This window comes from Lygodium microphyllum, chromosome 17, assembly GCF_053477565.2.
Source record: "Lygodium microphyllum isolate KBCC chromosome 17, Lygodium_microphyllum_v1.1.10, whole genome shotgun sequence".
Classification (NCBI taxonomy): Eukaryota; Viridiplantae; Streptophyta; class Polypodiopsida; order Schizaeales; family Lygodiaceae; genus Lygodium; species Lygodium microphyllum.
Window position 1 is genome coordinate 131,504,702 of NC_141151.1, and position 14,653 is coordinate 131,519,354.

Genomic DNA, 14,653 nt, shown 5'->3' on the forward strand with positions numbered 1-14,653 from the left:
GTATGGTACACAATGAGAGCCTCAATAGTTGAACTCAAAAGTCATGTCATGACTATTTCAGAGCAAAGGCGAGCCATAGGGAAATCCCAAATTGACCCAATGTATGTAACTCCGACCTCCCTCCTTTGAGTCCTAATAAGTCTTCTTCTATGTAGGAGCATGTCAATAAGCTTCAACAATTGCATATGCAAGTCCAGAATGCAAGGAATGCGATTATCTCAGAGAATATGGCATTAACTCTTCTTTCTTAATTACCGCCCTAATTCAGTGCATTCTACTCTACCTTAATTTCTTCAAGGTGGATAGAGACCCTTAAGTGGGAGGAGTTTGTTCCTATCATCTTGGACCAAGAGGAACAACTCAAAGGTCAGAACGCTCCTAAGTTGGAGGCTTTGACTGGTCGGTCTTCCCAACAAAAGGGAAAGAACAACAATAAGAAGGACAAGAAGTCCAAACAAGACAAAGCCAAGGAGTCTACTTATCACATATGTGGCAAGACAAGTCATTAGAAGAAAGATTGCCATAACAGGGACAAGGACACCAAGGAGAAGAAGACTAGAAAAGACTTAAGAGCAATGGCTACTCCATCATCAACCAATGCCCCACGATCTTGTGAGTAGATTGTGGACAATGGCGCTTCTCGCCACATGAATCCTTCAAATGGGATTACATGTATACGTTTGATGCATGAGTAGATCCTTCTAGGTGACCATTCTTCGGTCCCTATCAAAGGCAAGGGTGATATGCAATCAATTCCAGATAGGCAAGGTGGTGCCTAACAATCGAGTTTGATACACGTTCTTTGTGTAAGACATGAGGAAAATGAAGTCCACAAGATGTCATTTTCTTTTGCCTTTTCTTCTCTTCTTTCTTCACAGACTCCGATTGAGCTTTGGCATACTTAGTTTGGTCACCTCAACTACGAGTACCTTCACAAGGCCACTTGTGGTTAATTGGCACTACATGGATTGCCATAGATTGGGGTAAACTACCCATCATGTCTATCTTGTACTTGTGGCAAGCAACATAGGGATGTTATTCCTAGTAAGCCTTCGTAACAAGCTAAGAAGCCCTTGGAGCTTGCTTCAATGGACTTATATGGACCCATGAAGACGAAGTCCCTTAAGGGGAGTTTGTATTTTATGCTAATTGTTGATGATTTTAGAAAGATGATATAGGCCTATTTCTTGGTCTTTAAATATGAAGCATTCTCACATTTTAAGGATTGGTTGATCCTTGAAGAGAACAAGTCTGGTAAGAAACTCAAGTCCCTGTATTTCGACAAGGCAAGAAGTTCGTCTCCCATTGACTCATTTTTATGCAAATCGTGGCATTCACCAAGAGTTTGCCAACACAAATATCCCATAGGAGAATAGCAAATTGGAGTAGAAGAATTGCAATGTGATCGAGATGGTGACACCTCCGTGCCTTTAGGCCGAAGCAATGGCCACCGTTGTCCACATCCTTGATTGATATCCTACTTTGATCGTGATTGGTATGACCTCTTTTTAGGCTTATTTTGGACAAAAGCTAGATGTCTCTTATTTTAGGGTGTTCTGGCGTGATGCTTGTGTTCACATCCCAAAGAAAAAGAGAGACAAGTTTGAGCTAGCTTCCAAGAGATCAATGTTCGTGGGATATAGCTCATAGTTCCGACTATACATGCTACATGATCTTGCTTCTCGAGAGGTGTATAGGAGCCAAGATATTCGATTCACAAAGTTTCCAACTATAGAGAGAGGTATTGAGCATCCGGTTCCTAAAGATCTAGGAGACAATTGGGCACATGCTCTAGTGCCTTTGGATCCTTTGCCTATTAAGGCTCCACCCTCAATGAAGGAGGAGATTGCTTCACCATCAAATTCACTTGTTAGAGTTGGCTCTAGTGGATATTCCAAGGACTCTGATAGATGGGAAGCAACAAGGAGAGTATCAACCTCCTCCTCATTGGACTCAAGGCACACTTCGTGATTCAAGGATTGAGAGAGACCCTACAAAAACAAGATGGTCCACTGCGTTCTCAAAGAAACCAAACATATGCCACCAAGCTTGTTTGTACTAACTATTGTTTGATGACCCATGCCATGCACAATAGGAAGTCAACCTCTGTGAAGGAGACTTTGCAATCACTTCAAGGGGATTTTCATCTCCCAATAATCGTATGTGCAAGAGCTTTTGGCCACATTTGAGATGGAGGGATATCATGCCACTTCTCCTATGGATGCAGACTGAAAGGCTATGATCTACGCAAATTCATTAGTAAAAAATGCTTCCCACTATATACCGTTGATTGGATCCTTGATGTAGCTTCTAAACGCTTGGGTTGACTTGTGTTTTCCTACAACTTTATTAGCCAGGTTTTTAAGTGAACCTAACATTGTACATTGGAAAGCTCCTATGAGGATTTTGCAGTTCTTAAGGGAGAACCCCCGATCTTGGGATTCATTATCTTGCAAGTACTCGACATTCGTCTTTGGTTCTTATGACCTGGACAGATTCAAATTGGACCAGAAATGTTAACCAATTGAGGTCAATGACAATATATTTCTTATTTTGGATACAGGTGTTATCTCATGGAGTAGCAAGAAGCAACTCGTAATCGTATTTTCTTCCACAAAGGTAAGAGTATAAAGCAACATCTTCTACCATGTGCGAGTCAGTGTGGCTTTGAAGGTTACTAAGAGAGCTTGGCTGCCCTCAAACATATCCTATAATCCTTCATTGCAACAATGAGAGTTGCATTGCTTTGGCACGAAACCTAGTGTTTCGCACTAAATCAAAGCATATTAACATTTAGTATTATTCCATTGGAGAGAATATCTCGGATAAGACTATTGATGTGATTTACTACAAGATAGAGGATAATCTAATAGATTTGCTTACAAAGGTGGCACTTCCTCAAGTCCTTTGACAACACTCCAAATCCCTAAGCCTTATGTCACATCCACGATCTAAGAGGAGGTGCTAAGAGATTAGCCATTCCCTGGACTAGCATTTCTCAAAATAAAGTTGGTGCAATCAATTCTCTCTAAATGACTTGCACATTCTTCCTATCAGCTAGTGGGCATTTTTCAACAATCACAATGTATGGGCACCTTGCCATGCACGCAACCATGCCACGCGGTAGGCAGACTGGTTATCGCTGATTATTTGAGTCATTTATGATCAAGTCCAACAATTTTGTTGGAGAGTGCATTATTTTATGGCTTTATTTCACGCTATTTATGTCCCAGTGGCAACCTACCCTTGTCACTTGTCTTCCAAGCATTGGTGAGAGAGATCCAACTTGAGATACATCGACAACCCTTGTACATCTGCCCTCATCGTTTCAGCATTCATTGACTGCAAATTTTTGTGTTCTTCTATCTCTTTTTTCTCTCCCTTTCTCTCATGTTCATTGTCTTTCAATCTTGTCCATAAGCTTCCGCATTTGCTGCACTCTAACAAGATCTTCTTCTAATCTGTTAGTAACTTCACTGTCCACCATATCTCAAATCAACCTACATCATATTTGGGCACTTGCTTTAAGCTAACCATGAAGAGCATATCATTCTCCTTGCAAGATGAGCCTTTGACAACTTCTAATTAAGCTCAAAACCATTGCTCTTCTTCTGGAACACAATAAACTCCTAATAAGATATTAGCTCTCAAACTAGAATTGATAGAGCATTCAAAAATCACTTGGTAAAGGAAATCAGCTATATTCTTACTTTTATTGGTGGGAAAGGTGGAGAATTTGTGTAATTATATGCAGTCGAATTCCAAATAGCAAAAAATGATTTTCCAAAGTAATGATCGGCCAGTGGCCATACTGCTCAGGAAGACTGAAGCCTTGTCAAACAATGAAACACAATTTCTTAAGTTACATTGTTGTGCGAATTGATAAAGGTAGAGAGTCATTCTTGAAACGCCTGCATCTTTAATGACAAACATCAGGTTTCAAGACCATAAACTCCATAGAGACACTAAGAGCCTTTGGTTCTAAGTCACACCAATCTTGAGAAATTGACTTGCCAGAGTATTCTTGCAACTGAGCCTTTTGTACTTCATCAGACTCAGAAGCTCAGCAACATGGTCCTTAAGCTGCATAGTCTACTCTCTTTCACCTTTCTGTATCTCAACGAGAGCTATACTCTGAGCCTGTTCATCTCAAAAAAACTTTTTAAGTACAGCAAAAGTTTAAAATATTTGTGGCATAAATTGCAATAAGATGCCATACATAATCCTGACTTTGATCAGGCTGAAATGCAAATGCTACTTTCTACGCTTTTTGCATCTCATTGAACAAGAGGACGCATTGATCACCTGCCTCTTCAACTTTTTCTTTTTCAAATGTCAATTCCGGAGACCTTAAACCCTTTCTGATCATTAAACTTCTCACCTCTTCTGCATTGCGCAGCCTACCAACTGACACATACAAGTTTGACAGCATTATGTAAGGAACGCTGTTCCCAGGATCCAGTCTAAACAAATTGTTAGCAGCATACACTCCCCGCTCCACATCAAAATGGTTCAAGCAAGCTGTAAGCAGTGCCATCCATGACCAAACTGTTGGTCCAGGTGACATCTTTTTTATCAAATCCTCCGCCTCACCCAGCCTTCCACTCCTCCCAAAAAGATCAATCATGCAATCATAATGTTCTTCAGTTGGCATTATGCCATAATCTAGCTTCATTGAGGAAAAATAGCTACAAGCAGTGTCCACCAGCCCAGCATGCCTGCAAGCAGAAAGTACACCAACAAATGTAACCTGGTTAGGTGCAATTCCTTCCAGCTGCATCTTTTCAAACAGATTTAAGGCATCCTCATTATACCCATACTGAGCATGTAGAGTAATCATGTTAGTCCACGTAACCACATTCCGCACAGACATAACATGAAATACATTCAGAGCATTTTCAAGACTGCCACATTTACCATACATATTGACGAGGGCCGATGCAAGAACCAAATCAGACTTATAATTATAACTTAAAATGACACTATGGACCATCCTTCCTTTCAGTAGGGCTGTTTGTCCAGCACATGCATCAAGGAGATGGATATATGTGACTCTATCTGGCAACAAGGCTTCCTGCTGCATTTGATGATATAGCCCAGAGGCCTCTTTGCTGAGCTGATGGTGAGCATATGCTGCAATAATGGCATTCCATGAAATGACATCTCGATGGACCAATTCGTGAAATGCCTTCAATGCATCATATATGGAAGCATGTTTACCATACATGTCCAAGAGGGCTGTTTGCAACATTACATTTGATACACATCTGCTGCCGACAACGAGGGCATGAACTTGTTTGCCTTTGGCTACATCTTCCTGATGTGCACACGCCTTAAGAACACTGACGAAGGTGACCTTATCCACTACAAATCCTTCCTGCTGCATTTGTATGAAGAGCTGCAAGGCAGCCATGTCCTCTGCATGGTTTACATGAGCAGCAATCATAGAGGACCAGGATACAGCATCTTGCTTATGCATCAAGTTAAATGTGCCTTTAGCATCTTGTACACTCCCACACTTATCATACATGTAGATGAGTGCACTCCCGACAAAAACATCCTGCTCACTGTTCAAACCAATAATCTGTGCATGTATTACTCTACCCTTGTTCAATTCCATGGCATTAACACATGCAGAAAGAAGGTGAACGAAGGTGGATTTGTCAGGAAACATACCTTGACTTTGCATGTCTCGATAGAGGAGGAAAGCTTCCTGTGTGTAATGATGTTGAGCATAGGTGCAGATCATGGTATTCCAAGAAAGCCAGTTCTTCTTCTGCATTTTGTCAAAGCACACTCTTGCTGTAACAATTGATCCACATTTGATGTACATCTGAATAAGCAAGCCTCCCAAGAAGGGGTTAGACTCGAGCTCGGCTCGGACGATGAGTTCATGGACAAGCTTCCCTCGTAAGAGAGCCTCACATGAGCGCAGCAGTGCTGCATACTTTGCAATGGCTTCCTGACCATTGTTGCTAACAATATGATTCATTCAACAACTGAGGCTTGGCAAGTTGTCTGTATTTGCATCTTCCTTCCTACCTCTCTTTCTTTCAATCTGCTTGCCTGCCTTAACTGACTGTTAAACTCAGTGCAGCTACAGAATTCATGTTGGTTAATGTTTTTCTTAGATATGTATGTAACCAACAATCATTCGAAAACTGTCCCAGGAGGACTCCATGACAACAACAACCTCAAACAATAATCATTCATAAATAGATGAAGCCACACAGATCCTTCAAGGTTAAGGCACACATTCCACAGCCCACACCGCAGAACAGTTCGGCTTGAACAGAACTCAAGTCTTCCGAGCGTACACCATTTGAGCTACGGGCAAGCTAGCCATTCAACAGGCCCTACGCCTCTGAACAATTCAGTAGCTTGGGAAGGAAAACCCTGAATCTCCTCTAAATTCCTGGAGAGATGAATAGTTCAGTAGTAGCTTGAGGGAAAGAACCTTGGAGTCGGATCTTTTTAGTTTTAAAGTCTAAGGCCAATTTACTTATAACATGGTCCAAAAAATCCTCCAAAACATATAAAAGATGAAACTTGCAAACTGCCATTGGTACCAATGGGAGAGAAGGCGTAGGGTTAAGGGTGAAATTTTGGTAGCCCTCAAAGGCTGTGTACCCAATAATAGCACCTTTAAAGCCTTTCAAAAAGCACTCGTTAAGGTCTAATATTGCTTCAATGTAGGCCCTCCAGTCTTGAAGATGCCTCTAAATAGGCTTTGTAAATATCATTTTCTTCATAATATTATAATATCGACACGTTATCAAGGTTGAAGGTTTTTGTATCTACTTTAAAAACAATTTCCATTGGACAATGGGCGCATATGAGGGTCGTAAAGGTATACCCATGTAATGGGTAGTACTAGTTTGAGGCAAGGGTATTTTCATAAATCGAGAGTATGTCTTTGATGTAGGTGCACACAAGGGTCATAAAACTATATTCATGCAAATGGGCACCAATGTAAGGCAAGGGTCCTTTTCAAATCTCTAGAGATTAATGTAATAGGGATGACTGCAGCTTATGTTGCTCAAATGAGATGAGAGGTGCTTACATAGCACTTGGTCTCGCATTTACAGATACATATATGTTTAAAGGGACGCATTACCTACATACTGGTAAGCCTTACTTAATGTGTGATGCATCAGGCCTACTAGGCACTTCATGCCTAGATTCTTCTGGTTCTTGGCACTAATGTTAGGTGCATGCTTCACACTAATGTTAGGCACTAGTGTTAGATAGTAACAATTAGGGCCCTTGATTTGCCCAAACCTCCTTGACCACTCTACTTCCAACTCAAAGGATGTGCCACCCACAAAAAATAGCATGAACTCTTTTGCTCTCTACCAACACTTTAGTTGCCACCCAACCACCTTCTAACCTAGGTGCAAGAGCTAGTCTACCACTATTGCTCCTTTAGGATGGGCTCACCACCACCCTACTCCTACCATCACTACTTTCTTTATGACACAATACTTCTATGGCAAAAACACTCTCTATTCATAATAGAATAGACCAAAAAGATAAACCCATGATATCTTTGTAGAATTACATGTATAGAAACTAATAATATTGCACACAAACACATAGTCACACAAATACACACACATATAGAGGAATATTTTCAAAGAGAACTTGGCAATTTGGTTGTTTTGTTATGACATGTAGTGTCTAACTCATTATGTTATTTGGCATGTCCATCCCCTCCTTCAAATGCAACTTGATGCTACCCACATGTGGTCTCACCCCTACACTTTGTCACATTGGAGACCGAGAGGAAGAAGAGAGAGACAAAGAGGTGGAGTCATTGTTTCACATGTAGGAACCTATACAAGTCCACCTCCCAATTCTTGCCTTAGGAGGCATACCTACCATACTTGATCACCATCATTGTACTAGGTGTATACTCCCTTTGGATGAAGACTATCTAATCAACCCTATTCATGTTCCATGTATGTAAATAATATATGTATGTTAATGCTCATACAAAACATATCACTTAAATGTTCGATATAAAAATATACATTTTTGACTGCTATAGGTTTATATTATATTTGTAATTGTATGTATCCTATGCATCGATGCCAAGGGATTGGGCAAGGTTGCACATGCAATCAAGGGGTTAGGTAGCACATAGACAATAGAGCACATAAGTGGGCACATGCAAAGGCCATGGGTGACTAGACACACATGCGAGTGAGCATGCAAGTGGCCACACGTGCACGTGGGCAAGTGACTAGGCATGAGTGCATGTAGATGATGATGGGTGGACTAGGCTAGGCATGGGTAGGTCATGATGAGGCTCGCACACATGGCTTACCTCAAAACATTTTATTAAGATGTTTGAGGGCATGTTGGTGCATGCCATGTGGCACCTTGCCCCAAACCTCTTAAAGATATATATATAAGATATCATTGATTCATTAATAAATTGACTCTATATATTAAGATTATATAGTAATAGATCAACATATACTAATAAACATTGATTTTTAATTTATATTAAATACACTTTACTTTCTAATTGGTACTATTTATAGATTACAATTAAGTTTTGATAATATCGAGATTTGATTATGTATTATTTTAATTAACACACTAAGATTAATATTAAAGTATAAGTGTGTTAATAATGTTGAATGCTAGTCTTAATTAATTTTAATGCATTAATAATAATCAACATATTAATGTACTAATTCACATCTTAAGGTGTTAATTATTTTCAAACATTAATTAAAGTATGAATGTATTATTATATTAATTAAAGTAATGCATCAACTAGTTAATTTGTTATCATGAATCATTATATTAATTAACCTATTAATGTATTGAGATTAACTAATGTATTAACATCAATATTAAAATTGATAAAAGTATTCACCACATTTGCATTGATTTATACCATATTAACAACATTACCTAACTAACATCAAAATCTTATCACTCTTGATTAAGAAGTTATTTAACATTAAGACATGAACATTAAATGTTATTCACACACACACATTCTCTCTCTCTCTCTCTCTCTCTCTCTCTCTCTCTCTCTCTCTCTCTCTCTCTCTCTCTCTCTCTCTCTCTCTCTCATGATTAACTATGATGGTGAGCCAAGTTGGTGGACTTTGGACTAGGCAATGGTAGCTGCATGGGACTTGCAAGTTGATGTCATGCACACGCACACACACACACACGCACACACATGCACACGCGCATGCACACATGCACACACGCACGCACACACACACACACACACACACACACACACACACACACACACACACAGAGCTAATAGTCACATGGTAAGTTTGCAATACCAATTATGAATGAACAGTGAACATACTAAAAAATCCATTTTCACAAGTGTTCTATAATATAAGAATGACAAGACACATTACAATGTTTAGGTTCTTAGTGGTGGAAAGAGAGGGAAACTCAATCGTCAAGAGCGAGAAATATATTAAACGTGCTGCTTGTGCATGAAAGGCAAGAAGAGTGTGTAGTGATGGGATGGGCATTGTCCCAAATTGCAAGTGAGACATTGATGGAGTTGGATTTCTATGCAATCCAACTCAAAAATAAGCAAGTTAACCTAGAGGTTGTCCTTCAAACATTGGCTATAGATATGCAAATGCTTAATAATGAAATGAGGTGCCCTTTTTATAGCACAAGAAATTCCACAAGCCCTTTAACAAACTTCTAATAGAAAACTTTTGTGTGAGGTATTATAATTTTTCTTCTACTAGTCTATCTACATATTTCTTTAGAAAATATTTTTCAAGAAGAGTCTCCCAAATGGTGTTGGTGCCTTTCTTTAAAAATATTCATTGCTACACTTCAAGTTTTTTGGAAGAGAATTCTTCCAAGTCTTCATGGAATCCCATGTGAAACATAACTAGACACTAGCTCACATGGGTTTCAAAATGAAGTTATTCATGCTTTGCCCTAGATAGTAGGATTTTCCCCATATGATGCGTTGCTTTTGAGATTGCCTAATATGGGTCTCCTTCCTAAGTCTATACTTGATCTTTGAGTTTGAAGTTAGAATGGTTGCTAGCATGTTGTGTAATGTGCACTTAGTACCAAGCGAATCCAATAGGTGCTCAAAAATCCTAGATTTTGTGGGATGGATGACTGGAACGGGGCTTTAAGGTTCTATGTGAAATATAGTTCTCTTTAAGAATACCCAAAGAGCTATTGAAAGAGAAAGATGCATCAATGATAACCCTATACAAGAGTTGTAGAAAATAGAAGTATCGAATCAAATGGTACCTATGTTTGTCATAGGGGATGGTGCATTGCCTCCTTTGCAACCAAGGACTTTCATGAGTTGATTTTCTAATAGGCAAGTAGATAGAAGAAATTATCCTACTGGCTACTCAATCTAAGGATGGAAAAGGGAAAGAAATGGAAACATCATGTAAAAAATCGCTTAAGAAGTGAGAAGGAAAATGTCAAAATTTCACCAATGTTATACTGCCTTGGAGCGAGCCTTGGAGGGGCCATCTCAAGATGCTTGATGTGATGCAAATTATGAATAGGAGGATTAAACTACTATCATAGAATATTAGAGGGATTTGTTCCCTCAATCTAAAGGGGTTTACTTAAACAAATCCTTAAACAACATAAGCACAATGTGATTTTGTTGCAAAAGATCAAATGCAAGTTATGGCTTGAGACACTTGTGGGCTATACCCCCAGGGATATCAGTTGTAAATATATGTATGTATCATGTGGGTTCAACATAAGGGATTTTTAAAATACAATTGTTACAAATTTTTTTACATACAGAAGGGTCCCATATGAAGGGGTTACTTATAGATTGAATAGAAAAGGGTTATGTTTTATTAAGAGAAAATTCATAGATAAGGATATTTATAAATAGGCCTTGAATGCACGTGATATAGAGGGTATACATATAGTGAATTCCCCAAGGCTATACCTTGTTTATTGATGCTTTGGTGAGGGGGAGAAGGGGTACTTTCCAATTATGCAAATGATGGCTTTCAAAGTTGATTGATTAGTAGGGAATTTTTTGGGTCTCCATTAAATTAGAGGAGTATATACTTATTTTTTTTAGTCTATGGTCCTAAATTATCTTTGACAAGGCTATGTTATGGAATCACTTTTCTCAAATGGAACTAGAGATATAGCCCTTTTTGCTAGATACTAGAGCATCATGAGTTTCTTGACCTACCTATTTTAGAAAGGGGTGTTGCATTGACTTAGTTTAGTTGCCATAATAAGCATTTCGACTACTCTTGGAGAGATGCCCATTGAAATCAAATCCATGTGACTACTAAAGGGTGGTGGATCAACCCTACATCTTCTACTACTGAGATTGTATCTTTAGTATTGAGTTTAGATCATTCCTTGGAGTGCTTTAATCTACATGCTTCTTTGAGCATAAAGTAATCAAGGGTCCATCTCTTTTCAAATAAATATTTCATTTCTCAATCATGTCTCTCTCAAATGGAAGGCAAAGCCATGCAAGAAGGTTGATGCTAGTGATGACCCACGATTTTCTTGGGATCTCGAAATCCATGTTGCACTCATTGCATGCAAGGTGACTGAGATCAAGCTAAACAAATAAGGAAGGAAGTCCAAAGTACATCTTAGTTCAAGGTAATCTTCCTATTGTTTTGCATGTCCTACCTCATGATGAGGGTGTGTATAGCCTCTTACAAGACATTGAGGATTTGTTGACATAAATGCTATTTAGCTATGGTCAACCAGCCACTCCTTGTATATACACTTTACACTCACTATAAGTGGAGAAATGTAGAGTAAGAGTAAGTACCCACAAAAACTAGTGCTCTCTCTCTTTCTTCGTGTATGTGTGGGGTGTGTGTGTGTGTGTAGTTTGTGGCTCGTCATCCTATCCACTAGTATCAAAGCCTTATCCTTGAGAGGTCAAGACCTACCATGAAGAGTCAAAGCCTACCACGAGACTAATGCTTGCTACAACCCAAATTTAAAAGAGGTACAAATTGTAAACCACATTCTCTAATTTAAGTAAAATAGGTGCTTTGTCTAAGGAAGAGATTGAGGCTTAGTTTGGGGTTGTCATAGCCCAAGTTCAAAGTGATTGGATAGCCAATAAAGGCTAGAATCAAGGGTAATCGATTGGTTTTTTACACCCATAGCTTATACCTTGCATCCAAATTACTTCCCTCCCAGCTCATATGTATTAGACTAATGTTCAATGTACATGGAAGCTTGTACTTAGAGCGAGGAGCATGAGAAGTGAAGCTATTTCATGAAGGTCGAGGATTTGAGTTTCTTCTTCAGTATTGGCGCTTGTTGTATGCATCTTGATAGAGATACTATTCTCATACATCTATGGCAAACAAGTGCTTTGGCATGAGGAGCCATTGAGACTCAATTTAGGGGCTTCCATAACTCAAATTGGTTGCATTTGGGTAGCCATTAGTGGGGTTGGCACTAATGTGTAACAACTTAGCTTTGAATGCTTGGAAAGAGGTTTTTGATCCTTAGAGAGATTGAGCATTGAAGCTTTCCAAGAGAAGAGGAAACATCATGGTCTCCTATTTTTCTCCTCTCAAATATATGTACAACAAATAAGAAATTGGGAATACCTTTCAAGCATTCATGTTGAGAGCAATCTGTCCACTTTGAGTGGATACACAGCATGCTACATAAGTCATGGACAACTATGGTACTTTTATAACACTTCAACTTTTGTATCTAATATCAAACTGAGGTGTTTCATAGCTCAAAATGAAGAGTGAGATGAGAGCTACAAATTGGGCAATTGTAGAGTTGATTTTGTGTAATTTTAAATTATATGTTTTATACATAGAAAAATAATTCAAATTTAGATAGCACTTTTGGACAATAGCTCACACTCAAAAACTCCTAGATTTCTCGTAGCTTTGGATTACACACAAATTTTGATGGATTTGTCATCTTGAAGATTTAATCTACTAGTTTATGCTCATTTTTTGGGATTATGTGGGGTAAAATTGATTTGTGAATGCAATTTGCATGTACTTGATCTTAAATAGTAGATGTTTTATGCTTAGAAATAGCTAGAATATTTGGGAAAGCTTGGAAAAAATTCATATGCCATTGGGAGTGCTGAGGTATGATTTTTGCATCAATTTTATGCTAGCTCAACATTTGGATAGCCATTGGTTAGCTTTGTGGGGCATTCCTTTGTTGCCCTTGGTCTATTTTAAGCTTACAGTTGGATATATCTTATTATTTTTTGTGTATAGACATACTTTTGACATTATGGCTTCTTCATCAAGTTTAAAAAATGCATTGTGTAATATTGAAAAGCCTGATGGTATGGACTCTTTATATTGGAAAGAGAAAATATACATTATATTGGTCTATAAGAAGCATGTGAAGTTGACCAATTGTAGTGAAATTAAGCTTGAGGACATGGATGCAAATGCATCAGAATAATTCGATGAGTTGGCATGCTCCGCTATTATGTTAAAATTCTCAAAGTTTGTGTAATTTAATGTGAAAAAACAAGTGCACACGTTGTATGTAAACATCTCGGTGACCTATTTGAAAAGAAAGTGCAGCATCCAAGTCGATTGCTTTAAAAATCCATTTATCTCTACATGGAGAAGGGGCTTCAATGTCTAATCACCTCAATGGGTTTAACAATATTTTCTACCAATTGGCATATCAAAAGATTATTTTCATGATACAATGAAGGCCATGTTCTTGTTAGTTACTCCACATGAGAGTTGGGATACTTTCAGAACTAACATTAGTAACTTCATACTTGGAGAGTACTAATGGACTAGTAATGTTGAGAGTACTGTGAATATTAAGGAGGTGAATAGAAAGAACAATGCAAGGTCAAAGAGCTCCAATACACTTATGGTGGGAGGAAGATTAAATGCCAAGAAAATTCTCATGAGAGAGTTAAGTCAAGAAGTAAGCCACACAATAAGAGGATACATAATGCTTATTTTATAATAACAAGAGACACATAAAAAAGATCAAACGCTAAGGGAACTCTCATGAGCAAAGATAAGAAGCAAGTTATCTAACAAAAAGAATGTGGAATGCTTCTTTTGTAAAGTGAAGGGGAATATAAAAAAGGATTGTTACAAGTGAAAAAACAAGCAAAAGGGAAAAAATGAAAATAAAATCAAGACAAAGACAGAAGAGATAAATGCATATAGTAGTGATGATGGTGATGTCTTATATTATGTATCCTCTTTGGGTGATGCATTTTGGGTTGCCATGGATAATGACATGTCTCAGAATTGGCTTTTGGAATTTGGAGCATCATTTCATATTACTTCACATATTAGATGCAAATGGAAAAATCTTTCATTACAATGATTGACATATGCTCCAAACAGTGATGCCATAAAGAAATAGATGATCGTTCAATGATAGCTACAACATGGTCATTAATACCAAAAATATGGAGAGGACACAAAGTACCAAAATTTTGACACTTTGGCCACAACAAGAGATCCCTTGAAAATCTTCCATACATGATCGCAAAATATTACTCTGTAACTATAGTCATCCAACTATCCCATATTGATCAAACTTTTTATGCAGGCTAGAACATACCATACATTCCACAAGACAAAAGAAGAACCATTTGATAGTGACAAGTGTATATTCACAATGCCAACAATGCTACATG

The 14,653-nt window shown here is 38.3% G+C and overlaps 1 protein-coding gene across 1 annotated transcript; it reads right to left on the reverse strand.

Annotated features, from left to right (window-relative positions):
• Nucleotides 1-4,145: 4,145 nt before the first annotated feature.
• Nucleotides 4,146-6,457, reverse strand: LOC148022358 (pentatricopeptide repeat-containing protein At2g03880, mitochondrial-like). The gene is made up of 2 exons (XM_087697980.1): nucleotides 5,677-6,457; nucleotides 4,146-5,418 (listed from the first exon to the last, which is right to left on the reverse strand). Exons 1-2 carry the CDS (start codon nucleotides 5,990-5,992, stop codon nucleotides 4,262-4,264), a joined length of 1,473 nt encoding a protein of 490 aa, XP_087554106.1. The 5' UTR covers nucleotides 5,993-6,457; the 3' UTR covers nucleotides 4,146-4,261.
• Nucleotides 6,458-14,653: the final 8,196 nt, after the last annotated feature.